Raw genomic sequence first — 25803 nt, 5'->3', positions numbered from 1 at the left:
AAGAATTAAAACCTTTATTTACTCCATAAAGACACAGTACACACCAGGAAAGAAATAACTGATGACTGGATATCAATTTACGAACGAAAGTAAACTAAGCACTTTAAGCGCAAATGTCAGAACACATTAATAAGCTTTCCTTACATAAACAGCCAAGCGAATAAATTTTAAATACTCATAAAATAATGTAAAGGGAAAAACCAGAAGTCTCTGTCGAGACTGTAGCTCTACTGGTTTGTACTTATCAAAAACCATTTCACTATTTTATGTATCTTTGTGTAGTCTACTTGTGTGCCAACTTATTTCCAAATCAAACTAAAACTTTAGAAGGAGTAGCAATTTAAATGAATTTCATAGATAACTCTATCTTTAGTAACCATGGTAACACCGTTCATCAAAATTAAAAACCGATGCACTATTCTATGTATCTTAGTGTAGTCTACTTGTGTGCGAAGTTATATTGAAATTAGACCAAAATTGTAGAAGAAGTAGCATTTTAAAGGAATTTCACAGAAAATTCTATTTTTAGTAACCATGGTAACATCATTCATTGAAATCAAAAACCGATGCACTATTCTATGTATCTTAGTGCAGTCTACTTGTGTGCCAAGTTATCCTGAAATCAGACCAAAACTGTAGAAGGAGTATCGTTTTAAAGGAATTTCACAGAAAATTCTATTTTTAGTAACTATGGCAACACCATTCATTGAAATCAAAAACCGATGCACTATTCTATGTATCTAAGTGTAGTCTACTTGTGTGCAAAGTTATATTGAAATCAGACCAAAACTGTAGAAGGAGTAGCGTTTCAAAGAAATTTCACAGAAATTTCTATTTTTAGTAACCATGGCAACACCGTTCATCGAAATTAAAAACCGATGCACTATTCTATGTATCTTAGTGTAGTCTCCTTGTGTGCCAAGTTATATTGAAATCAGACCAAAACTGTAGAAGGAGTAGAATTTTAAAGGAATTTCACAGAAAATTCTATTTTTAGTAACCATGGCAACACCGTTCATCAAAATCAAAAACCGATGCACTATTCTATGTATCTTAGTGTAGTCTACTTGTGTGCGAAGTTATATTAAAATCAGACCAAAACTGTAGAAGGAGTAGCATTTTGAAGGAATTTCATAGATAACTCTATCTTTAGTAACCATGGCAACACTGTTCATCGAAATCAAAAACCGATGCACTATTCTATGTATCTTAGTGCAGTCTACTTGTGTGCCAAGTTATCCTGAAATCAGACCAAAACTGTAGAAGGAGTATCGTTTTAAAGGAATTTCACAGAAAATTCTATTTTTAGTAACTATGGCAACACCATTCATTGAAATCAAAAACCGATGCACTATTCTATGTATCTAAGTGTAGTCTACTTGTGTGCAAAGTTATATTGAAATCAGACCAAAACTGTAGAAGGAGTAGCGTTTCAAAGAAATTTCACAGAAATTTCTATTTTTAGTAACCATGGCAACACCGTTCATCGAAATTAAAAACCGATGCACTATTCTATGTATCTTAGTGTAGTCTCCTTGTGTGCCAAGTTATATTGAAATCAGACCAAAACTGTAGAAGGAGTAGAATTTTAAAGGAATTTCACAGAAAATTCTATTTTTAGTAACCATGGCAACACCGTTCATCAAAATCAAAAACCGATGCACTATTCTATGTATCTTAGTGTAGTCTACTTGTGTGCGAAGTTATATTAAAATCAGACCAAAACTGTAGAAGGAGTAGCATTTTGAAGGAATTTCATAGATAACTCTATCTTTAGTAACCATGGCAACACTGTTCATCGAAATCAAAAACCGATGCACTATTCTATGTATCTTAGTGTAGTCTCCTTGTGTGCCAAGTTATATTGAAATCAGACCAAAACTGTAGGAGGAGTAGCGTTTTGAAAAATTGTTTACAGACAGACGGACAGACGGACAGACAGACAGACAGACAGACAGACAGACGGACGGACGCCGGACGCATTACTATCGCATAAGCTCTTCTGGTCTCTGACCAGTAGAGCTAAAAAACGAATACAAAAACCAATATAAAAAAGGGAATAAAAAAAGGACAGTCTATCTAATGGATACACCATCAATCTTGTTTCACTTGCTTTCTTAAATAATTCCAGGAGTATTAAAGTTATGAACAGCATACATATATTACATCCTCTGTATTTCGTACATCAGTTTTGTTCACACATTCTTGAATTTGCAGACATCTGTAGTTTCAATGTGTGGCAGGATCTTTAGCATATCTCGTATTCCCTCCTCCACAGAAATGGAGGAGCCGAAGCCCAGCTTGCGGATCTTCTGATAGGAGACCTCGTAATCTCGCTTATCCTTGTCTTCCCCCGACTTAGATTCCGTAATGACGCACCCCTTCACGTGTTCCTGGATAAGCTGAGCCACGCGAGATTTGGTCATATTCATGGCTTCGTCGCCAACATTGAAGGCCTCACCTTTCATTTTTTCGTAATTGTTCAATGCAAATGCAAAAGCACGCGCAGCATCTTTCACGTGCAAAAATGTGCGTCTGAAAGATCCTTCATACAAGTCAAATTCTTTGAGGGTGAGGGCCTTGTACGTCAGATCATTGATGAGAAGGTCGAGACGAAGTCGAGGTGAGAGACCAAACACTGTGGCTAGACGCAAGGCAACTCCATTCGCAGCCAGAACCATTTTTTCGGCGTCGGCTTTACTGCTTCCATACAGAGTTAGGGGACTGATTTGCGTCTCCTCCGTACATATTCCGTCTACTGCTCCATAACAAGACCCTGTACTCGCGTAAATCAGTTTCTGATCCGGTGTTTTCAGTTCGGCGATATTTCTGGTCCCAATGACATTGGTGTCAATCGCTAAATCCGGGTCTTTGTCACAGGCAGGGTATCCCACAATGGCTGCCAGATGAATGATGGCGTCTTTGTCGTGCATGTGTTCGGCAAGCAACTGTTTGTCTCGGATGTCACCGCGGACGATATGGAACTTAGGGTTGGCTGCATATGAAATCATAGAGGTGGGTCCCCAGAAAAAGATGTCATAAATCGTGACCTCATAGCCCTGCTCCAACAGGATAGGGATAAGCGTAGAGCCTAGGTATCCCGCTCCTCCGGTTAACAGAACATGACCACGTGATTGCGATGATTCCGCCATATCTGAATTAAAAAAAAAAAAAGAAATGCCATGAACAAAGAACAATTTGACGGAACAAGAACAAAAGTCGATGAGATCAAGGTTCGATATTTTCTTTTAGAACCCAGTATCTTTCTGCATTACCCTTAAATTTATTGCTGATGATTGCAATATTACAATAATTATACCATTACAGAATGTAGTAAAAGAAAATTTACTTATTTAAGAGAATAAATTTAAATGTTTGAGTTCTCAATCAAAGGATCTGATTTAAAACAGATTGGCCATAGCTCTAGAACAGTTGACAGGAATTCCATCAGGTTTATTTAGTGTGAAGACTACAATGAATTTACGCTACGAGCGAAAGAAACTCGACGGATCAAATCAAAATTTTGCATTCATGGTCCTTTGTTCTAAGCAGATTTAACTGTAATTGTAAGTGTATAATTTTTTAATCAACCATAGACAAGCAGCACAGTCTCATTCCCGGAGAAGGAGAAATAGCTCGAAGAAATTCCAAATAACTTCAAAGGAAAAGTTTACACGATTGAATGAATTCATAACCTATAATACAGCATCTACCTATACAAAATAGCATGTTTTATTGCTGAAAATGTTTATTTATAGTAAATCTATCCCGCATAGACACTTTTCATGTAATTATGACACGGTAATATGAATAAATAATATCTTTCCTTAGAGCTTGGTAATTTCTTAAATGTTAAAATGTAAAGCTTTACTTGTAGGTCGTACATAAAAAGAAGTGGAACAGGCACTGGGTGGTGGGGTTGGGGGATGGCCCAGATTCTGTGGAACAGGCACTGGGTGGTGGGGTTGGGGGATGGCCCAGATTCTGTGGAACAGGCACTGGTTGGTGGGGTTGGGGGATGACCCAGATTCTGTGTATTGAATATTTGCAGGTTACGTGATCGTTTTCGAAAGATTTTTAAGCTGAATATTCATAAGTTTTGTTTATATTTAAAGATTTGCTTCTTTAACTTCTTTTCAAAGTAAAACACAGGATTTTTCGTCATTTTAACACATTATAAAAAGATCTAGATGATAATTTCCATGGAGAAAAAAATTCAATAGACTTGCGAACCACACAGCTTTAAATATTTCCGCATTCGTGCGTTAAAGTAGGTCATTCAAATAATAAGTCTTACAATTACAACTCAGTAATTTGACTTTCATACTTTGAATTTTCATTTTACACTAGTTGAGTAAAAATCCAACAAATAGTTTTGATATAAAAAAGAAGGGAGAACAAGGCGTACAGAATGCCCCCCGTTTCAGATATTGAAGAAAAATCTATTAAATTACTAGTATGATCTAAAAGTAAAGATCTCATTATGAAATTTATGAAATTATGATAAGCAAAACATTCCAAGAAAAAAAATCTAGGAAAATCTCGGAAAAAATTATCCTTTTACTATCAGTATAATATGGATTTCATGGTATTCGAACCCTAGCAATGAAATTCCGGAGTCTTATATTGCTTTGAGACTAACACGCTATCCCCTCGCAAAGAGCATATGTATAAGTTTTAAAAGTGCCTTACTGAACCCCCCTCTCCTCCCAAAAAATTAAAATGAACCAGAATTAAACCTGCCCAAAAGCTCCAATTTAAATTTTGTTGAAATCCCAACGGCACAAAAAGACTTTCATACGTAATATGAAACCAGTTTCAAATACTAGTAAAACTTAACATAAGAAGAGAACATGGCACATTCCTGTAGAGATACCGGGTGAAGTATTCTAGCAGATAATTTTTACATTTAAGCACTTCCTGATACAATTATGTTGCATCTTTTTTTTTTAAGTTGGGGCAAAAAGATAAAATTATTGTAAAGAAGAAAAGGTGCCTTAAAACTTTACCCCCCTCCAGTAAATAACAAGTAAACTCAAAGAATTGTGGTCCCCCATTTTCGGTGTCTTATTGGGTGAGTTGCTATTATTTATGGTATATTATGTCAAACATGATCGCCATATTACTTGACATTCGAAAGTAATCACAAAAGTTCAATTTTTTTAAAATAGGTCAAATATGAATGTCAAGGGATCAAAAAATCATAGCATATCGGAAACATCTTGTCACATGCAATGCAATTTTCAAATATGAAAGCCATGTCTCTTTTCAATCAAAAGTTATAATAAAATATTTTGAAAAGTGGTTTTTAAGGCCAAGGTTACAGGATCAAAAAGCAGGGCATATTAAGAAAGGCCTTGTCCTAGGCAATATACAAGTATTATATGAAAATCCTATTTTTTTTTTCTTTTAAAAGTTGAAATCAATTTAAATTAATTAAATTTTTTTTGAAAAGTAGGTCAAACTTCAAGTTCACGGGGTCAAAATTCATATTATTAAATTTGGAAAAGTCTTGCCACATGTAAATGTACTTGTGAAATATGAAATCCCTATCTTTTAGACTTTTCTCATTCAAATGTCATGACCAAAGTTAAAATTTCTGAGACAGACGAGTGAGATTTAATGTACAATCGCTTTCGCGAAAGTTGTGGGAAAAATGAGTCAGAACTAGAATATTGTCCAAAGCCAAAATCTATTTTAAAAAAGAAAGAAACTGCGTTTGGAGACAAAAGCGTCTAAATAAAATTTCTCACAAAGCTTCAACTGTTTTACAGCAAAAGATTATTTTCGAAAAAGGGGGGATCTGATCTACCTTATACTATGCACTTGCACTATCCCATCCCGAAAAAATTCTTAACTTTTTTCTACTTGTAAAATATAAACTTGTAGTGCTTTGTTAGGACTTATATTGTTTACACCATTCAATCATGATCCAATGTTTACCTTTTAAACTGTTAAATGCAAGACGCTATATATTTCGCAATCTAAATACCTGATTTAACTAGAAAACCAAAGCTGACCAATTTTATACGATTTATTATCTACAGATTTTGGTCCGTTTGAAACATATCTACTTATTATTTAAGTATATATTTTTTTGGTTTATTTTATTTTTGTTTAGTTTTTCTGCCAACTCAGACATTTTTTCTTTGCTGATTATATGACAATGTCAACACAACAGTTATTGTGAATAATAATCATGTGTTTACTTGTTCACCGAAGTTCACGTTAGTCCTGAAAGAAATGTCAATAACCGCCATGATTAAAATGTTACCCGAGATACGCGGAGACTCTTTTCCTTCAGTTGTCTGTAGAGACTAATGGAACTTACCCTAACTGCCCCCTCCCATTTGTTACACCTATATCGGACCCTCTGACAACTTACCTGAGGAACTTAAGGACATATCCGCCGAGAATTGATGTGTTTCCTACCCCGTGATAATCCGAAGTCCCAGCACGGTACTCGACAGTTTTAAAAAGACCGACGTCAGGCTATACGGTTGGCCTACGCTATAGAAATAATTTGATAACCTGCACTGGGATTTTTTAAGCACAGGCAATGAACTTTAATTATGCTGCAATTCCTGATTTAGAAATGGTTCGGTTCCATTCCATATAACATTTTTAAATGTCACTATATAAATATTTACAAATTTAACTGTTGTTATGCGTTTTATAACATTTTTAAATGTCACTATATAAATATTTACAAAATTAACTGTTGTTATGCGTTTTATTTATTGATATGCATGTCTGCACAAAATCAATACAGCATGGGACCTGTTACTGAGAAAAATTGAGAAATCTATACCCGATAGAACAAAGCATGGAACAGTCGGTCTATTTTAGAAATTAAATAGCTAAGCCTATTAACTTTGTAAGGTTATAAACATCGTTACATTTATTGTCCGAAAAAATGGGGTATTTTATCCAATAAGTATCTTAAGTTTTCAGACAATACATGTATAATTATAAAGATGGATACCAGTGATAAGCTATTTTGTGAAAAAAGAGGACATGACTATTAAAACTTAGACACTTCATTCACTACTTTGACACTTCCCCTCGATTTAGCTTTTATAACCCCTCTCCTCAACACGCATACATTCTGAGAATATTTATTTAAACACAATAAATTTAATTCTAATTAGTAAAATATATACACATTTATTGCAATATCTGATACCGTTTTGTAATTATTAGAGATTATCCCAGCACGGTTTAAACAATCGGGAGGGGGGCATTATGGAGGGGCATCGTTCATATATCTGTAAATCCGAACTTGCAGTCGTATAAGTTTTTTGCAAGAAAGTATAGTTCCGAACATACAACTGTGTTGACTTGAATTAAGACACCGAGTGTGTCCATGTCTGTTGTTGAAGACCTTGCTCCTCCGAAGGAAACTTCATTCTTGCCATCTTTCTACGCCATACAATTCTTTCATCGTAATATTAGCCGCATGCTGTCATGGTATTTGAGAATTAAAAAAAAAACAAGTTATGCGTTCTGTTGTAATCTAGCTCAATAGTCCATTTATAAACAATCTTTAATGTGAATTTAGCGCCCTTCAAAACTGGGAGCTGAAAATATCCGAGGTGTGATCAAGTGCCATGGAGGAGTAAGCATCCCCTGTCGACCGGTCACACCGCCATGAGCTTTTTGTTGTGATCAGGAAAACAGAAAAATCCGTAGATTTAATGATAGATAGCATTTGGCGACAGGTTCATTGTATCGTATTTAGAACTTGTGAATTGATTTTTTAAACGAGACTTTCCCCCTCTCTTATCTATATCTTTCAATCTTCTGTCGTGTGTTTTTTTCTATTGTATATATGAATCTCTGACTAGTTTGTATATAATGTAGGGATATCGACAAATATTCGAGTACGCAGTACTCGACTATCAAGTTTGATCATAGCGACTATCGACTAATTTTTTTTTTAGTCGGTTATTCGTTTAAATTATGCTAATTAAAACTACAGTTGTTTTTTTGTGAAGGAACATCAAATATATTTCATCACAATATATGCCGACAACCGTTTTTCAATTGAAATCACTCTTGTAAATTCTCCGCAAAAGCAGAAAAAAGGTCGCTATCACAAACGTAAATACTATAGCTCTCAATTATTTTAAATTCTCAACCAGCAACACCATAAGACCGCGTTTAATGCAAATTTAATAAATAAAGAAAAATCAAATAGTTGTTACATTTTTTGTATAAAAAAAAACAAACAAAACACACACACACACACACAACAATAAGAGGCCCATGGGCCACATCGCTCACCTGAGCACATTGGCTAGCAAATAAAAGTAGAAATCACTTCAGTACTGAGTTGTTTACCGGGGGGGGGGGGGGTTCTGAAATTTTTAACTACCTGATGATGCTTCCATACAACAAATGCCTTTGCTGTGTTTGAGCAGATGATATTTTTCCCTATTTATTCATTTGACCCCCCCCCCATTGTGGCCCAGCCCTACCCCTGGGAGCCCTCATTTGAACCAGTATGACTTTGTACTAGTACTACCTGAGGATGCCTCCATATCAATATGATTAAACATGGCTTTTAAAAATATGACCAAACATGGCTTTGTGGTTCTTAAAAAGAAGGTTTTCAAAAAAAAATTCCTTGCCCAGTGGTTCTTGAGAAGATTTTCAACGATTTTATCCTATATATTCCTATCTAAATCTTTGATCGTCAGTTGTGGCCCCAACCTACAAACTTGAATCTACACCACCTGAGGATGCTTCCAATGAAACTTGAATCCTCTTAATCCAAGGATACCGTGTGCCAAGTTTGGTTGAAATTAGCCTAGTGGTTCTGGGGTACATAGTTCCTACTATGTATTCTAACGCGCGATTACAAGGTTTCGCGTGTGTTATAGAGATTTGAACGTCATGGATTTATAATGAATTTCATAAAGAAAAAAAATTACACTGAATGTAAATACATCGTTTTAATGTATCGTGATAGCGTACAATAAATGTACAAGCAGTCAGAAACTGCAGTCTGTAAAAGACAAATAGTACTAGTGAAAATGACATGGAAAATTAATTTCAAAGAGTTCTCGACTATCGTTCGATTTAATTAAGGATTTCGACTATATTCGACTAAGCCGCCTGAGTAAAACTGACATCCCTAGTATTATATTGATTATATGTTATTAATGTACCCAATACCTTGTTTTAGAGAAGATCTCTCTACGGTTACAATATTTTGGGTAAATAATCTGAATTTGAAATTGGTACATGTACATGTACTCTTGTTACATTAAATTATTTGTCAATAGATTGCCTGGTTTTAGAAATTGTTGTTATACCTCTACTGACTTTTCCCTATATAAAAATTAGGTAGTAAAATGTGAATAATTCCCTAGAAATCACTATTAATGGACCTATCCCCGTGCGTAAGTCGAATACTCAGTAAGCTAATCCCTGCTTCGGAAGGTAATTCCCGGTTATCCGTAATCTTCTAGATTTTACTTTTTATCGGTAAAATATGTTATTGGACTAATCCCAGTGCTTTAGTCAAGTGAGCTAATTCCCGCTCCGAAAGCTAATTTCCCCTCATTCGTAATTCTCTTTTTTTTAACTTTTGTATCGATATAATGAAACATTTAAAAAGTATATCATTGAGGGAGGTAGCACGATTCCAGTTACCCTCGACCAGGACTATTTTCCTCGGCTGCGCCTCAGGAAACAGTCCTTGCCTTGGGGAACTGAATCTTGCTAACTCCTTAAATGATATACTTTAACTGTATATTAATACGTAGAGCGCGCGCTACTGGGAGACATAACCCCGTATGCATGACATGTACAGTGTAAAAAGGGTTTAGTAAGGGAAGTTGTCGATAAGAAAGTAAAAATCATTTCAGCCCGAAGGACATTACTGCAGCCCGGAGGACCGGGCTGCTCTATACATATACATGTAAGTTCAAGTTTTGGTGTATGGGGATTGAGGTAGGAGGGGTTATTCAGAATTAAGGGTACACTATACATTAAAAAAGATTCTACACCATGTAGAATGTCCTTTCCCTTTATAAATTACGAGATACACAATATATTTACTTCCATACAGTGAATCTTTAAAAATATATATGTTTTTCATATTTTTATATAAAAAGTTGCCTATCATTTATTATCGATTGATTGATTGTAAATTGTTTAACGTCCATCTCGAGAATTTTTCACTCACATGGAGACACCACCATTTGCCGGTGGAGATCTATACTCGGCACTCAGGGCCATTGAGCGGGGAGGGATCTTTTTCGTGCCAGCACCTACTGCGACAAGGGACCTCGGTTTATACGGTCTCGATCATCCGAAGGACCGGACTCCACGTCCCACAGTGGGATTCGAACCCGCGACGTTAGGATTGACTCCTTACTTCGCGACTCTAGAGCAGATGCTCTAACCACTGCGCCATGCGCTACCATTTATTATCGAAAAAAAGACAGGTCCCTTAACGCATAGTTACACAGTTCATGTTTCATATTCTTTAAGTGAAATTCATTTTTGAAAATAGGTGTTGCATGTGCCTGATATTAATTTATATTTTATGCAGCCAACATTTACTTGATGAATTGATAAAGTTTAAAAGGGTATCATTTTTGTTAAGACTTTCATCCGACTATAAGTTTTCGCAAATCTTCTCGACTATAGTCTCCACCATTTAGACGCCCATCGCAACTTCTCAGGCCTTTCCAACTAGCGGAAAAACAACCTCGAATGTATTATGCAGCAGCCATGATAATCCCACTTTTCACGATTTTTTAAAAATGCATGGAGAGTGGAGACCTTTTCTCTGTGGAATATGGAGTTTAACCTTATTCAATATATTGATATTACATAAAAAAATATACTATAGAAGGGACTTCTAACTCCGTCTATCCTATATTTGATTAAACAGAAAATGTATGAATTTTTAACATCCGGTGATGTAAATACATTCCAATCGGCAATCCTCGGCTGACTCCTTTACGCTTCGTTAGTGTGCGAGGTACGAGCCAACCAAGGAGCTCCGAGTGAATACATTCGAGATTGTTTTTCCGACCTCTGCCGGAAAGAGCAGAGATGATGCGATTGTCTGGAACGCCGAGACTGTCATATATGAGGATTAAAAAGGATTATATCGTGTGCAACTTTCATTATATCACAGGAGTCTGAAGTTTTTATCGTCAAAAAAAAAAATCCGGAAAAAAATTTCCCTACCTCAACTAAAAAGCACCAGGATGGCAACGTGTTTTGGAGGGACCCACCTAAAGAAATAGATCTGGGCTTGGCCAGAAAAATCTCGCAACTAATTCAGTAGCCGGATTGTTTGTTCTATTTATTCAAGTTAAGAAATCCAATCTGCTTGACGACTACGGGTCGTTCCTGGCCCTTTTTCCACTCTGACAGCTCATCCTGAATTTTTTTTCCGGATTTTTAAAAAAAAAACTTCTGTGATTATATGCAGTACTTCTTTCATTATATGATGTAGTTATGTCATTATATTATGTACATCTCTCATTATATGTACATGTATATGAGTTTTTTTTTTATCGTTATACATGTATGAAGTGCTTTTAACATTATATGAGGTAGTTCTAACATTATAAGAAATGTACTTATCACATAATATACAGTATATTCATCATTATATGTAATATTTCTGTTATCAAGATGATGATTATGGTTAAGGTATCCGATCCATAATAGCCTCAGATTCAATGAATCTGAATGCAAAACAGATATGTATTGGCTGATAACTCAGTATATGGAGACATAATCTTCATGTTTTAGTCTCAATATGAAATCTTGAGCGAGATGTTCTAATTTGTTTACCTTGACCCGCCCTTGAAGAATTATCCCTCTTTGCTTTTAATCAATAAAATTCATTAAAAAAATGTATCTAGTGAAAAATTATTTTTTATTCGTTTTTCTATTCTTAATAATTATATACATTTTTCCACCATAGCATTTTTTTTATATTCATAGTATTTGAATTTTCATTTTAAAAAATTTGCTTGTTTCCATAGTCCTTAATTCATTCTTAATTAATTAATTACTGTCCGGGTAATTATAATTTTGAAAATTTCTCTCAGTCATTAGTTTCAGAGTATTTAATACAGGATGGATATTTTATAAGGTTAGAAAATTATTTCCTTTTAAGGATCGGATATATCAGAAGTATTATATCCGGTCATGTTAACATTCCGTGCGGTAGATTTTGCATTTCGTTATGATGTAGACAGAGTATTATACGCAGTGCTTTCTTCTTTATGATGATGATCTTTCGGAAACTTATTTTCGGAACTCTCTTAAAAATTTGATTTTTCTTCTAACCATCCTTGAGACCTTCGGACCTTTCCTGTTGAATTCAGTGCAATAAAAGCATGCGTAAATACATTAAAGCAGTTAATTGTGCTCCGTGACAGGTTAAAATGTTTCTAAAGATAATTTTAAAAGAATTTAGTAGAGTAAAATAAAATCCATTTTATTTCATGGTATGATCAAATGAGAGGGAAGGGGGGTTGGAAATGATAGAAATATTTTGTGACCCCATCCTACCCTTGGGGTCATGATTAGAATCAACACTACCCAAAGATACTTCCACATAAGTTTCAGCTTTACTGACCCAGTGATTCTTGAGAAGAAGATTTCTTATTTTTTTAATACATTATGTTTCGTTAGAATACAAATCAGAGACCCATGGACCACATCGCTCACTTGTGTAATTTTAGTCATACTGTTCTTACCAGAGTTCCCCCCTTGTAATACCTTTTGTGACCCCATCCTACCCCCGGAGTCATGATTTGAAGAATTAGAATCTACAATACCCAAAGATGCTTTTACATAAGTTTCAGCTTTTCTGACCCAGTGGTTCTTGAGGAGATTTTTAAATATTTTCCCTATATATTTCAATGTTAAACTTGGATTCCTTGTCGTAGTCCCACCCTTTCCATGGGGGTTATAATTTGAACAATTTAGAATCTACACAACGCAAGGACGCTTCCACATAAAGTTCAGATTTTCTGGCCCATTGGTTCTTGGAAAGGTAATTTTTAAAGATTTTTCCTATATATTTCAATGTAAAACTTGGATTCCCTGTTTCTAACCCGCCCAACCCCCGGGGGACATGATTTGAACAATTTAGAACCTACACTACCCTAAGATGATCCACATACGTTTCAGCTTTTCTGGCCCAGTGGTTCTTGAGAAGAAGATTTTTAAAGATTTTTCCTATTTATTCCTATGTATAAAACTTGGATTTCCGTTGTGGATTTCCGCCCTACCCCCGGGGGTCAATATTTGAACAAACTTGATTTTACACTACCTGAGGATGCTACAACATAAGTTTTATCTATCCTGGCCCATTGGTTCTTGAGAAGAAGATTTTCAAAGTTTTTTCTTATATATTTCTATGTGAAACTTTGATTCCTTAGCGTGGCCCCGCCCAACCCCCGGGGGTCATGATTTGAACAACATAGAATTTACACTACCCCAGAATGTTTCCACATAAGTTTCAGCTTTTCTGGCCCAGTGTCTCTTGAGAAGATTTTTTAATGGCCCCACCCTATTTTTATCTTTTCTTGATTATCTCTATTTGTAAGGGACTCGGCCCTTTGACAAGGTAAACCCCCCTTCACCAAAAGATGCTCTGTACCAAGTTTGGTTACAATTGGCCAACTGTTTCTTAAGAAGAAGTTGAAAATGTGAAAGGTTTACAGACAGACAGACGCCAGATGAGGACACTATTTCACACTTTTTTTCAATTCTTAATTAATCGATCTATTACAATACCTATCAGACTTACTTGTTACTTCTACAGTTTAGATGTCGAATCCGGTGTACATCACGGATGGAAAACTCGTGTCATTTATTTCCTCAGCGGGGAATTCACGATGTTTATAACGACAATTATTTCCGGAGGTTTTAAGGTACATTGATACTCTGATAAAAGACAGAACTCTTAATGACACAAATGTCTATTTTTCCTTTTTAAATTTGTCAAGTTGAAGTGCCTTTTTTGTCAAATTTTGTCCCGCAAGCCATGATAAAATTGTTTGTATTTTATTTAGCATATACTTTTCTTTTGGAAAATAAAGTTAAAGAAACATTTTATATGAGTAAGCAGAGGGTTTATGAAATATAAATACTTGTACACCACATAATTCTTTCATTTTTTTTAATTATAGACACCGTAATATTACCTGCTTGCTATTATGGTGTTTTGAGAATTAAAAATAAAAGTTTAAAAACCAGTCGTCTATCTACAATAGTTTATACATTATTTAAGGACGTTCGATCCTGAGATTTTGAGTGGATTTTGATCATGTCCTTTATTGATAAAATTCTGCATCTTTTTTTTAAGTTCTAACATTAAATGCAAATTGAAGTATATTCAATGAAAAAACCGCGATTAAATTTCATTCAAGTAGAATTAAGCTAGGGACTATATTTTGTGGCGGAAGGTTTTTTAGATGAAAATGATCAGTTTTTCCCCTTTTGATCTATAACAGTACTTTTAATTTTGGATTCCTATTTCTCCATGCTGGTTGCACACAAAGCTGTTTTTTGCAGTAAAACGTGTTATGCTAGTTCTGAAATATCTATTAAATTATTTCTTATGAATTCTTTCAACAAAGTGTGACAAATATAGTAAATATATTCTGAAAATCCGGGAAAAAATTGAGTCAATTTTAACGTAAAATTGACAACTTTTAAGTAATATTTGAAAATTTATATCATATACCCCCACTTTTGATGTTCTTTTCTAAATATTCAAGATAACTTTGACCTATTTGCTTAAAATCAGAAAAAGTTTAAGACTTTAAAATAATTTTCTTGCTTATTAAATTTTCAATGCCAGAAAAATCACATTTATTAGTGCAGAAAGGTCAAATAATTGATTATGCGAAGCAATTTGAAACTTTTTCTTAATCACAATTTTAAAGTGTCTTTTTTTAAACAGACTTAGAGTTCATTTTGTTTCATGCATCAATTGGATAAAAATATTGAAGGGAAAACGTCGTAGATGTAATTTTTAATTAGACACAAATTTCAGTGCAATGAAAGAAAAAGTGAGCAAGCTCACATACCCCACGCTCCCCCAAAACTGCTGAAAATCCCGGAAAAAATGAAAGAATCGGAATTTCCAGGTAATATGCACATCTACAAATTGTGTCCTAAATATCTGCAAAGTTTGACGAAATTCTGTGCAGCGATTTATGAGGAGTTGCGCTGAATATCTTTAAAACGGGGCGCAGTTGGTACCCATAGGATTTCCGACAAATTGTTGAAAGAACTACATAGATATTGTAAAACAAAAATTCAATCATCTTTTTTAATTTCATCTTCAGATCTTCATATTTTCTGTTTATACAATCTGAATGTTTTAAATAACAAAATAAGTTTGCAAATTACTAGCATCAACGACAAGGTATAAAGAGAAACAGCTGTCTTTGATATTAGAAAGGCTTGCCGCAGGATTAAGAAACAGACAGACTAAATCAAAAATTTTGATCATCAGTGTCTGTAAATTTTTCATTCTTTATGAACTGAAACTCTCAATTTGCTTACAAATATTACAGATATCTATTGATATAAAGTTTGAGAGTATTTTCATTTTGGAACTGTTTGTTTTCTAAGTAATTTTATTACAATATATATTTTTTGACTTAAGATATGAACCTTTGACCTGGGCTGAAAATTATCGTTGGAAATAGTTGTATAGAGTGCTGCAAAGTGGTGCGTTTTGATGCCATTGACTTTGGTTAAATTTTGTGCTTTCAAATTTTTTTGAAGTTCCTTGGATTTTTTTTAAGTATCCACCTCTGGTTTACACTATCGATATATTGTTCTAAAATACTCCTGAAATTTCTCCTGCACTTCTGTAAAGATTTATGATGTTTAGGATTCAGTATAGGTATATGGTAATTCAAAATCATCTTTATTGTTATGAATATTAAACATACTGGTATTTAAAACTGGCATATTGAAGAATTTTCTCCTTAGAAAGGGAGCTATGGGAATAAGTTGGATAACAATTTGCAGTCTGAGACAAATTCTAATTTCTCTGCTATACAGTTACCTTGATATTACCTTTCAATTTTTTTTATGCCCCCGGATCGAAAGATCCTGGGGGTATTTTGTTTTTGTCCTGTCTGCCTGTTGTCAAGTTTAACCTAGCCCATAACTATTGAGTGGATGGGGCTATGATTTCCATATTTCACAGGGTATTCCTTGCGACAAGACCTTTTTTTGGGTACCACCAAATTTGACCTCTTGACCTTGGAGTTTGACCTACTTTTACAAAAAAAAAACCACACTTTAACATTGGCTATAAATTTGAATAGTTGGAGTTAAGGCGTTCTTACTTCACATGTGTATTTATTGTGACAAGACCTTTCAGCTGATATAAATATGTTTGACCTTGTCCTAAGAGTTTGACCTACTTTTTAAAAACTTTAACTTTGGTCATAAATTTTGAACAGATTTAACTAGGTCTTTCATATTTCACAGGTGTAATCCTTGTAACAAGACCTTCCTTTCGAATCCTTTGGGTTCCAACACTTTTGACTTGACCATTAGAGTTTGACATGCATTTGAGAGAATTCAACCCTAGCCATAAGCTGCCATACGGGGGCATCAGTGTTTCACAAACACATCTTGTTTATTATTATTTCTTACTAGATAGCTAATAGCTACTATTATTTATTAATGATATAAAAGGAGGTGTATAATATATATTTCATTAACAATGGTCCAAGTGTGAAAGTATGATCTTGTAATGATTTTCTGGATAATGATTACAATGGAAAAGGTAATGAAGAAATAAAATTCAAAACGTTGGTAGAACTAACAAAAACTGCTTTGAATATGCTAAAGCTGAACGGACTCATCGATTTCATTTCGTCTTCAGTCCGCATCAATGGCGTCATCACGTGACATCCGCGTTGTCAGGACGAAGAAAGTTTGACCCATGTTCATTTTCGTGACATTTACAATGTATATGATACTATCATATATTGATAAATAAAATTCATTTACAAATTCAGTGTAGTGTATGTGTGTGCAATTGGAATTTTTTTAAATTTATGTTGCAATTATTGCATTACCCTTGTTTTGAAAAGTAAAGCGTTGCTTCTTCCACTTTGAGAAAATGGATTAGCTTCGTTTGCGGTCGATATGATGCTTCGCTTCGATTTTTATAGAACTGTCTTGAGAATATTCATCAAGCATACCAAATAATATATTTAAACGATGGAGAGTTGATCAATACATGGGTCACAACGCTCACCTGAATCATTTGGCTGAATCAGCAGCAGCAGATAAATTTTACGACAGTCACCTGCCGTATTTTTCACTTTTCTTTCAATTTGGCGTGACCCTTTATTTGAGAAAACCAGAAGTCTCTGTCGAGACTGTAGCTCTACTGGTTTATACTTTTAACAAAGGAAGAGAAAAGCAGCAGATGGGACTTTAAACTTTAAAACAGCAATAAATAGAATAATGATCCTTGATTAAGTCACATTTTGTGGCGAAATCGCAATAAGACTACAACTGTAGAAGTAGCTTTTAATAAAATCTTACAGAGTTTTCAATTTTAGTTACCATGGAAACATCATTCATAAAAAAAACAAACAATAAAAACAATAATGTATCATAGTGTAGTCTATCTGCATGCCACACTATATCGTAATCAAACTAAAACTGTATTTGTGATAGCATTTTTAAATTATTTTACAGAAAATCCTATTTTTAGCTACCACGGCAACATCGTTCATTGAAATCAAAAATCGATGCATAGAATTATGTATTTTAGTAAAGTCTACTTGTGTGCCAAGTTACATTGAAATCAGACCAAAAATGTAGGAGGAGGAGCATTTTGAAAGCATTTCACAGAAATTTCTATTTTTGCACTTATAAAGAATGAATATTAAATCAACATCCTGCCTACAGTATGCCAAAGAACGTCAACTACAATAGACAATGTACGTTTGCTCCCCCTTCCCTTTTATGATTTTAATACTTTAGAACCTTATTGTTCCAAACACTTCGACACAGTTTGAAAACAAGTGAGAAAAAACCGGGATGTGGGGTACACATTTTTGAAATTCGACCAATTATTCCTGTCCAGATGTACTAAACATTTTTAAAGATTTGTTCTATACGTTTACACTAGAAAATATTTTTTTTAATCCTGATTTTTTAAATAGTTTATTATGCTTTAACTATCCAAGAAAAAAGTATAAATCATTTTGTTTTCAGAAATGATGTAGGGCACACCAACACTAAAACGGATATGGGACACACAATAAGTTACTTTCAAATTGAAACAGTGGTTCATATCTTAGAAGTTTTTTAAATGACTTGTTTAATATTATATGAACAATAACCTGTACAACTCATCTTTGTAATACTCCGCCAAATACTTGATTCCCTTGGTTTGCTTGTATCCATACAAAAATTATAAGTTGAAAACGCTGGTCTGATCCTCAACAAAAGCTTCCAACATGAATTTGAAATTTTGACTTTTATTAAATTTCATGTAGAAATTTACCGGTGTTCACTTCTTCAGATCCATAGAAAGAGGGGGGGGGGTAAAGATTGTGTTTATTTTATATATATCTATTTAAAAATTACACGACTATTGTGCCCCCCCCCCCCCTGGGGGGTCAAACATTTTAAAAAAAAAAGCACACACACACACAGACACACATACAAACTCACGATATAAGTTTTTTTTTTTTAGCTTTGTTGCTTACTTTTCTGCTTGTCAAAATAGTTTGGAGTCAGAAAATTCTTTAATTGGAATTCCCTTGAATTCAAATATTATAAGTTGAAATGGCCGGTCTGATCCTCAACAAAAGCTCATTAGCTGCCAAAATGAATTTTATATTTTGACTTATATTAAATGTCATATTGAAAGATACTAGTATTTACATGTGCATATCTAAAAGGAGGGTTGAAGTCCGGAGTCTATGTATATGATTTTACGTACTCTACGATATTTTTGTGTTAAGTAACACAACCCAGACCCAATTAAACACACATAGAATAGCTTTTTGAGGTTGATTGTTTAATTTCTTTGCTTGTAAAAATGTTTTGGAGTCAGAACTTCTTTTTCTGATTTGTGTGGAGGAGTTCGAAAAGTTTCTGTATTTGCATATTCAGTGTTTGTTTTTATTAGATCTTTGTCGGTAACTCTACCGTTGTCAGCTGATAGGAAGCGGAGATTAGAATTTTTCTTATGCTCAAATATTTGCAACAGCTGACAAACTTCTTTGCAAAATTCTAATAGTTAATTACCGACTCCATATATTTGAGAAAAAAAGACAAAATTGAATAATTGTACTTCGAAGTTAAAATCATCGTATTAATTGAAAAAAAAATTATTGTTTTATTATACATAAGTGTCTTTCCTGATATACTTTATTTTATCAAATAAAATATACAACATGACTATCTTGATAGTCATGTTGTATATTTTATTTGATAAAATAAAGTATATCAGGAAAGACACATGTATGAATCGGTGATTAAATATTACGTACTTATAAAGCAGTTCATGCCATCTTATTTACATTCGCTGGAATATTAGCCAAAAGCAATGATAGGAGCAGGCTTAAATAAACATTACCAGCAGAATAAATTGGGATTTTTGTTGTTGTAAAAAGTACTTTAGTAGTTATACATGAAAAAGAAATAATGTCAAGCTCTTTTATATGATAAGTTTTGAAGGGGGGGTCATTATCAGAGAAAAATGACAGCTAAAAACCTTTGATTGGCACCCACGAAAAGACAATTTTTAACTTCAATTTTTGTTCTGGCCCTGCCCATCACTGGCAACCACTTTCATACATTCGATTAACTGTATATTATGTTCACCTGAGTGCAAGCTAGGAGCAAATAAAATAGCTTTAATTCTGAGTAACTATTTGTTGCAATTTGGAATTTCCCGACTATTTTTAGACCACTGTGTAGGGAAAATAAATTTTTATTATCACCTGGAAGGTCAGTTGTTGCAAATAATTTGACAAAAAAGTTCTTGATTATCTTTCCCATTTTAAAAGACATGCTAGTGTCAAATCTTATTTAATACCAATTTGCAGATTTAAGAACTTTTTCGGGACAAATTAAGGGGGGGATTCGTTTATTGATTGTATGCTGTTTAACGTTTTCTCCATAATATTTCAAAATATGTAGAATACCATTGCCGGTGAAGGGCTGTAAATTTAGGCCTATCTTCCACTGCCATTAAGCAGCAGGGATCTTTGTGCCACACCTGCTGTGACACGGGGCCTCGGTAATACGGCCTCATACAAAGACCGCCCCATTTAGTCACAAGTTAACAAGCAAATTACTGATACATGGATAAACCTCCCCACCGGGGGGGGGGGGGGGGAGTTTTCACAAAGTCCAAAAATTTTCTGACTCCAAACTATTTTGACAAGCAATAAAGTAAGCAACATAAGCTATGAAAAACTTTTTCGTGAAACGTTTGTATGTGTGTGTGTGTTTTTCGTGTTTCTTTTTACACTTTCAGAGAAAAGGGGGGCGGATGTCGTGTAACTTAAAATAGATATATCATAAAATAAACACAATCTCCGGACTTTGACCCCCCCTCCCTCTTTCTATGGATCTGAAGAAGTGAACACCGGTAAATTTCTACATGAAATTTAATAAAAGTCAAAATTTCAAATTCATGTTGGAAGCTTTTGTTGAGGATACAGACCAAGCGTTTTCAACTTATAATTTTTGTATGGATACAAGCAAACCAGAGGTGAATCAAGTATTTGGAGGAGTATTACAAAGATGAGTTGTACAGGTTATTGTTCATATACTATCAAACGGCAGTCATTTAAATAGAAACTTTAAGATATGAATGCTCGATGTTTCAATTTGAAAGTAACTTATTGTGTGTCCCATATCCGTTTTAGTGTTGGTGTGCCCTACATCATTTCTGAAAACAAAATGATTTATACCTTTTTCTTGGATAATTAAAGCATAATAAACTATTTAAAAAATCAGGATGTTTTAAAAATATTAGTTCTAGTGTAAACGCGGAAGAATAAAATGTTGAGGAATTAAGTTTTATCTCTTCTGGCATATACATCTGGACATGCGAATAATTGGTCAATTTTTAAAATGTGTACCCCACATCCCGGTTTTTTCTCACTTGTTTTCAAACTGTGTCGAAGTGTTTGGAACAATAAGGTTTTCAAGAAACGTACATTGTTTATTGTTGTATGACGTTCTTTCATACTTTAGGCAGGATACTGATTTAATATTCATTTTTATAAGTGCAAAAATATAACTTCTTATTCGAAGCGGGGCATTATTTGCTTTTTGTGTGTCCTTCCCGCATGACGAAATTCTCCGCCGTGTACTTGTGTGCCAAGTTACATTGAAAGCAGACCAAAAATGTAGGAGGAGTAGCATTTTGAAAGCATTTCACAGAAATTTCTATTTTTAGTAACCACGGCAACACCATTCATCAAAATCAACAAGAGGCCCATGGGCCACATCGCTCACCTGAGTAACTTGGGTGATGCAGTTCTTTACCAGATTTCCCCTCTTGCTGAACCTATCGTGCCCCCTACCCCCTTCCCTTTTATGATTTTAATACTTTAGAATCTATACTACCCCAGGATGCTTCCACATAAGTTTCAGCTTTCCTGGCCCAGTGGTTATTGAGAAGAAGATTTTTAAAGATTTGTTCTATACATTTCTATGTAAAACTTGGAATTCCCTATTGTGGCCCCGCCCGACCCCCGGGGGTCATGATTTTAACAATTTAATTTCTACACTACCCAAGGATGCTTCCACATAAGTTTCAGCTTTCCTGGCCCAGTGGTTCTTGAGAAGAAGATTTTTAAAGATTTGTTCTAAATATTTCTATGTAAAACTTGGAATTCCCTATTGATGCCCCGCCCTACCCCTTGGGGTCATGATTTTAACAATAGAATCTACACTACCCAAGGATGCTTCCACATAAGTTTCAGCTTTCCTGGCCCAGTGGTTCTTGAGAAGAAGATTTTTAAAGATTTGTTCTATATATTTCCATGTAAAAATTGGATTCCCTATTGTGGCCCCTCCCTACCCCTGGGGGGTCATGATTTTAACAATTTAACATCTACACTACCCAAAGATGCTTCCACATAAGTTTCAGCTTTCCTGGCCCAGTGGTTCTTGAGAAGAAGATTTTTTAATGACCCCACCCTATTTTTGTCTTTTCTTGATTATCTCCCCTTGTAAGGGGAAAAACCCTTCATTTAACAATACAATTCCTCTTCACTCAAGGATGCTTTGTAATGTTTGGTTAAAATTGTCATTGGTTCTTGAGAAGAAGTCGAAAATGTGAAAAGTTTACAGACGGACGGACAGACGGACGGACGACGGACAAAATGTGATCAGAAAAGCTCACTTGAGCCTTCGGCTCAGGTGAGCTAAAACCCGATGCACAGAATTATGTATCTTAGTATAGTCTACTTGCGTGCCAAGTTATATTGAAATCAGACCAAAAATGTTGGAGGAGTAGCATTTTGAAAGCATTTCACAGAAATTTCTATTTTCAGTAACCACGGCAACACCGTTCATCGAAATCAGAAACCGATGCACAGAATTATGTATCTTAGTATAGTCTACTTGTGTGCCAAGTTATATTGAAATCAGACCAAAAACTGTAGGAGGAGTAGCATTTTGAAAAATTGTTTAAAGACAGACAGACGGAAGGACGACGGACGCATTATTATCGCATAAGCTCTTCTGGTCTCTGATCAGTAGAGCTAAAAATGATGAAATCACCGTATGTACATGTACTTGATTCACTCCGGACGGCAGGGCTACTTTCCATCGGGTCATCTTCACGTTGACAATATCTCTTCTCAGTTGTCTCTGAATTCGACGTGGTGGAGTTCAACCTCTTCATGTTTTCTACCAAGAAATAAAACATAAGACTTAAAATCAAAGTACTGAAAGCACTCCAATTCGTGTTTAAAAAAAATACTTTAGAGAATAAACAGTTTTAACCTTTTCAAACAAAAAAACTAAGCACTATGCAAATGGTTCAAAACGCCCAGAATACACAAACAGATCATCAAATCCGAAGGGTTTTTAGTCCGCTTGGTGACATTCCCAGAACTGTATTGCAACATTCATCCGTTTATTCTTAGTTTACATCCATTAATTCTGAGTACCACAGTTTATAACAACATTTTTAAGAATGATAGAATAAAGTGATTTTTTGTTATTAAGAAGAAAATTCGTTTCAATGAATTCTACAAATCATTATATTTTACTGTAAAACTGAAATGTTAAATTCTATTTCAGAATTGTATCCGTTAAAACAAATTAAGAATTCGTTTAAACGAAGTCAATTCGTTATAATTTTTTCATAATAAAAATACTTTGAATACGTTTATCCGAATGTAATGGGTATATCTTCCTTTGCCTTGAAAGCAGGGACTTTGCCTCACATAGACTTGATTCGGTAATACATTTTTTTTTACACATAGTGTAATTTAGCACAAGTGAAGGTAACTCCGAATTACATACATGGAGTAAACCTCCCTAGTCCGAAATATCTGACGTTTTCCATGAAAACCTTTTTCCTGGCACCTAAAATACTTATGTATATCAACATATATGAAAAATTTGTGGAAAACGTCAGATGTATCATACTACCCCCTCCCTATAACCGCACTCATTTACACTTTCAGAGAAAAGGCATTGGCAAACTGTATACAACCATTGTTTTCTAAGATGAAATACAATGTATTTGGAGATAATAAACAGTATTCAAGCTCAAAAGTCCAAACAATACAAACTAAGAGCAGAGCAAACACGGACCTGCAAACATCAGAGGTGGAATCAAGTGCCATATGGAGGAGTGAGCATCCCGACCCCTGCCGACCGGTCACACCCGCCGTGTGCTCCTTGTCATGATCGGGAAATCCGTCGTCAATTCATTGTGTAAATAATGGATTTTCGTTGAGTATGAAAAACGTCTGTCAGAATTTGACTCAATGATAACATTGCTCGTCTGTTGTACCCCCGCCCTCACCCTGGGGGTCATGATTTGCACAAACTTGAATTTACATTGCTTGAGGATATTAAGTTTTATCTTTCCTGGCATAGTGGTTCTTGAGAAAATTTTAAAAAACATGCCACTATATTTTTACTATTTCTGAATTACATCGCCCCTCGAATGAGGGCGTGGCCTTTCAATAGAACAAATTTGAATTCCCTTTTATACCCAAGGATGCTTTTTTGAGAAATTCAGTTAAAATTTGGCAAATGTCACTGGAAAAGAGATTGACAATGTAAAAAGTTTATAGACAGAAGGACAGCTAGACAGTCGGACGAGACAGACAAAACTCACTTGGGTTTTCACCTCAGGTGAGCTAAAAAATTGGGTTGTGACGTATAGATATATCTTCCGCTCTCATGATATTATCTAACAGCCGGATGTTGAACAAAGACTCTTTTGAAGGGCCTTGTTTTCAAACCGTCGTTGTTTGTTACTTGACGAAAGAGATAAATAATTGTTCATTTATTAGCTGTTTAGCTTAAGTTATATCTATATGTCTATACTTTGATGTTGACATAATTTATACATGTGTATGATAAGAATAAATGCTTATTTCCATAACAATACGCAATCCTGGAGATTTCGTATCTTCCATCATATTTATAAATCAATTTGCTAACCGTCTTGATGAGTGCTGGCTATAAAGTTAGTGTTTGCACATTTCAAAATCGTTCGATACAAATATTTACAGATAAGTGGATTCAGCAGAGATGGAGACACAAGTTATTTTATAAATTAAGTTTAAATTGATAAAAGTTAAACCTACACAAAATCTAGTACGTATACAGCTTGCATGTATATATATATATACAGCTCTTGAAAAATATCTTGATCCGCGCCTCCATCTATTATTGCCTACATAACGAAGGTGTTAATAAAAATACAAAATATTCAGCGGATTGTGCAATACTGGATTTAGTCAACCGTTATGAAATGCGTTGTATTTTATAAGAAAAAAATCAATTCGTGTACATTTATCCTTTCCCCCGCGAACTTTAGAGAAAATCCGATAGCATGACAGAGCACTTTACACACCGTTAATTATCTTTGGGTATAATTAATTCAAACCTAAATCGTGACCATGAACCTACCGGAGAATGCGTAACAGCAGAATACCAAGAGAAAGAGAGAGATATATGGGGAGAGAGAGGACATACCTCATAGAAGGGTTAATAATCCGCAGAACATTTAAATATAATAAGTAGATCCGCGTTATTTTGATGAGATGTCCTGCTCAGCCGACACAATATTCAGACAGTGGGATTCAGATCCAATTTCTTCTCAGCTCCTGAGTAAATGTAGATCACAAACACATGAATTAAACATGATTTTGTTGATTTTCAAAGCCTGCACAAGCGTGAAAAATGCGGTCGTTACTATTAATATCCTGGTCAGGGGGTTATCTTCCTCGTTCTTGCACACGACGTGTGTAAAACAAGCGGAGAGAGAGAGACAGAGAGAGAGAGAGAGAGAGTCACTGAACATCTGTGACTGGAAGTCTCAGAGACAACATACACACGTGTGTAATGAATTTGGCACATGTAAAGAGGAAAGACTTCAAATAATATTTCATTACTTAGGGTTATTGATCGTACGTGATACTACATCACGGGCCCATGAAGGAACGGGAGGGGCACGGGAGGGACAGGTCCTAATTATTTTGCGAACATTTAATATAAAAAAAGACAACCAAGCTTATGTGGTACCCCCTCACCAAGCTGAAA

The 25803-nt window shown here is 34.8% G+C and overlaps 1 protein-coding gene across 6 annotated transcripts; it reads right to left on the bottom strand.

The window, feature by feature from the left end:
• On the bottom strand, positions 1–25552 carry LOC134237488 (GDP-D-glycero-alpha-D-manno-heptose dehydrogenase-like). Of its 6 annotated transcripts, XR_009985837.1 has the most exons (4): positions 25237–25552; positions 22795–22923; positions 2038–3154; positions 1–210 (listed from the first exon to the last, which is right to left on the bottom strand). XR_009985837.1 is itself a non-coding variant. In XM_062719571.1 (3 exons), exons 2-3 carry the CDS (start codon positions 22916–22918, stop codon positions 2196–2198), a joined length of 1083 nt encoding a protein of 360 aa, XP_062575555.1. In that variant the 5' UTR covers positions 22919–22923; positions 25237–25552; the 3' UTR covers positions 1976–2195. The 6 variants fall into 6 exon arrangements, 5 of the variants coding, with proteins under 5 accessions (XP_062575555.1, XP_062575556.1, XP_062575557.1 ...); XM_062719571.1 differs by lacking the exon at positions 1–210 and having other exon boundaries at positions 1976–3154; XM_062719572.1 differs by lacking the exon at positions 1–210 and having other exon boundaries at positions 1977–3154; positions 22804–22923.
• Between the last annotated feature and the right edge of the window lie 251 nt (positions 25553–25803).

This window comes from Saccostrea cucullata, unplaced genomic scaffold (genome assembly GCF_032062105.1).
Source record: "Saccostrea cucullata isolate Sc308-1 unplaced genomic scaffold, CSIRO_AGI_Scuc_v1 ctg289, whole genome shotgun sequence".
Lineage (NCBI taxonomy): Eukaryota > Metazoa > Mollusca > Bivalvia > Ostreida > Ostreidae > Saccostrea > Saccostrea cuccullata.
This window is presented reverse-complemented; position numbering and strand designations above follow the sequence as displayed.

Bases quoted from the DNA above. Each gene is read 5' to 3' on its own strand.
- LOC134237488 (XM_062719571.1), bottom strand. From the start codon at position 22,918: ATGAAGAGGTTGAACTCCACCACGTCGAATTCAGAGACAACTGAGAAG. The intron at 3,155-22,794 runs GTGATTTCATCA...TTTTTAATTCAG, and splicing joins ATCAAGTACATGTACATACG to ATATGGCGGAATCATCGCAA.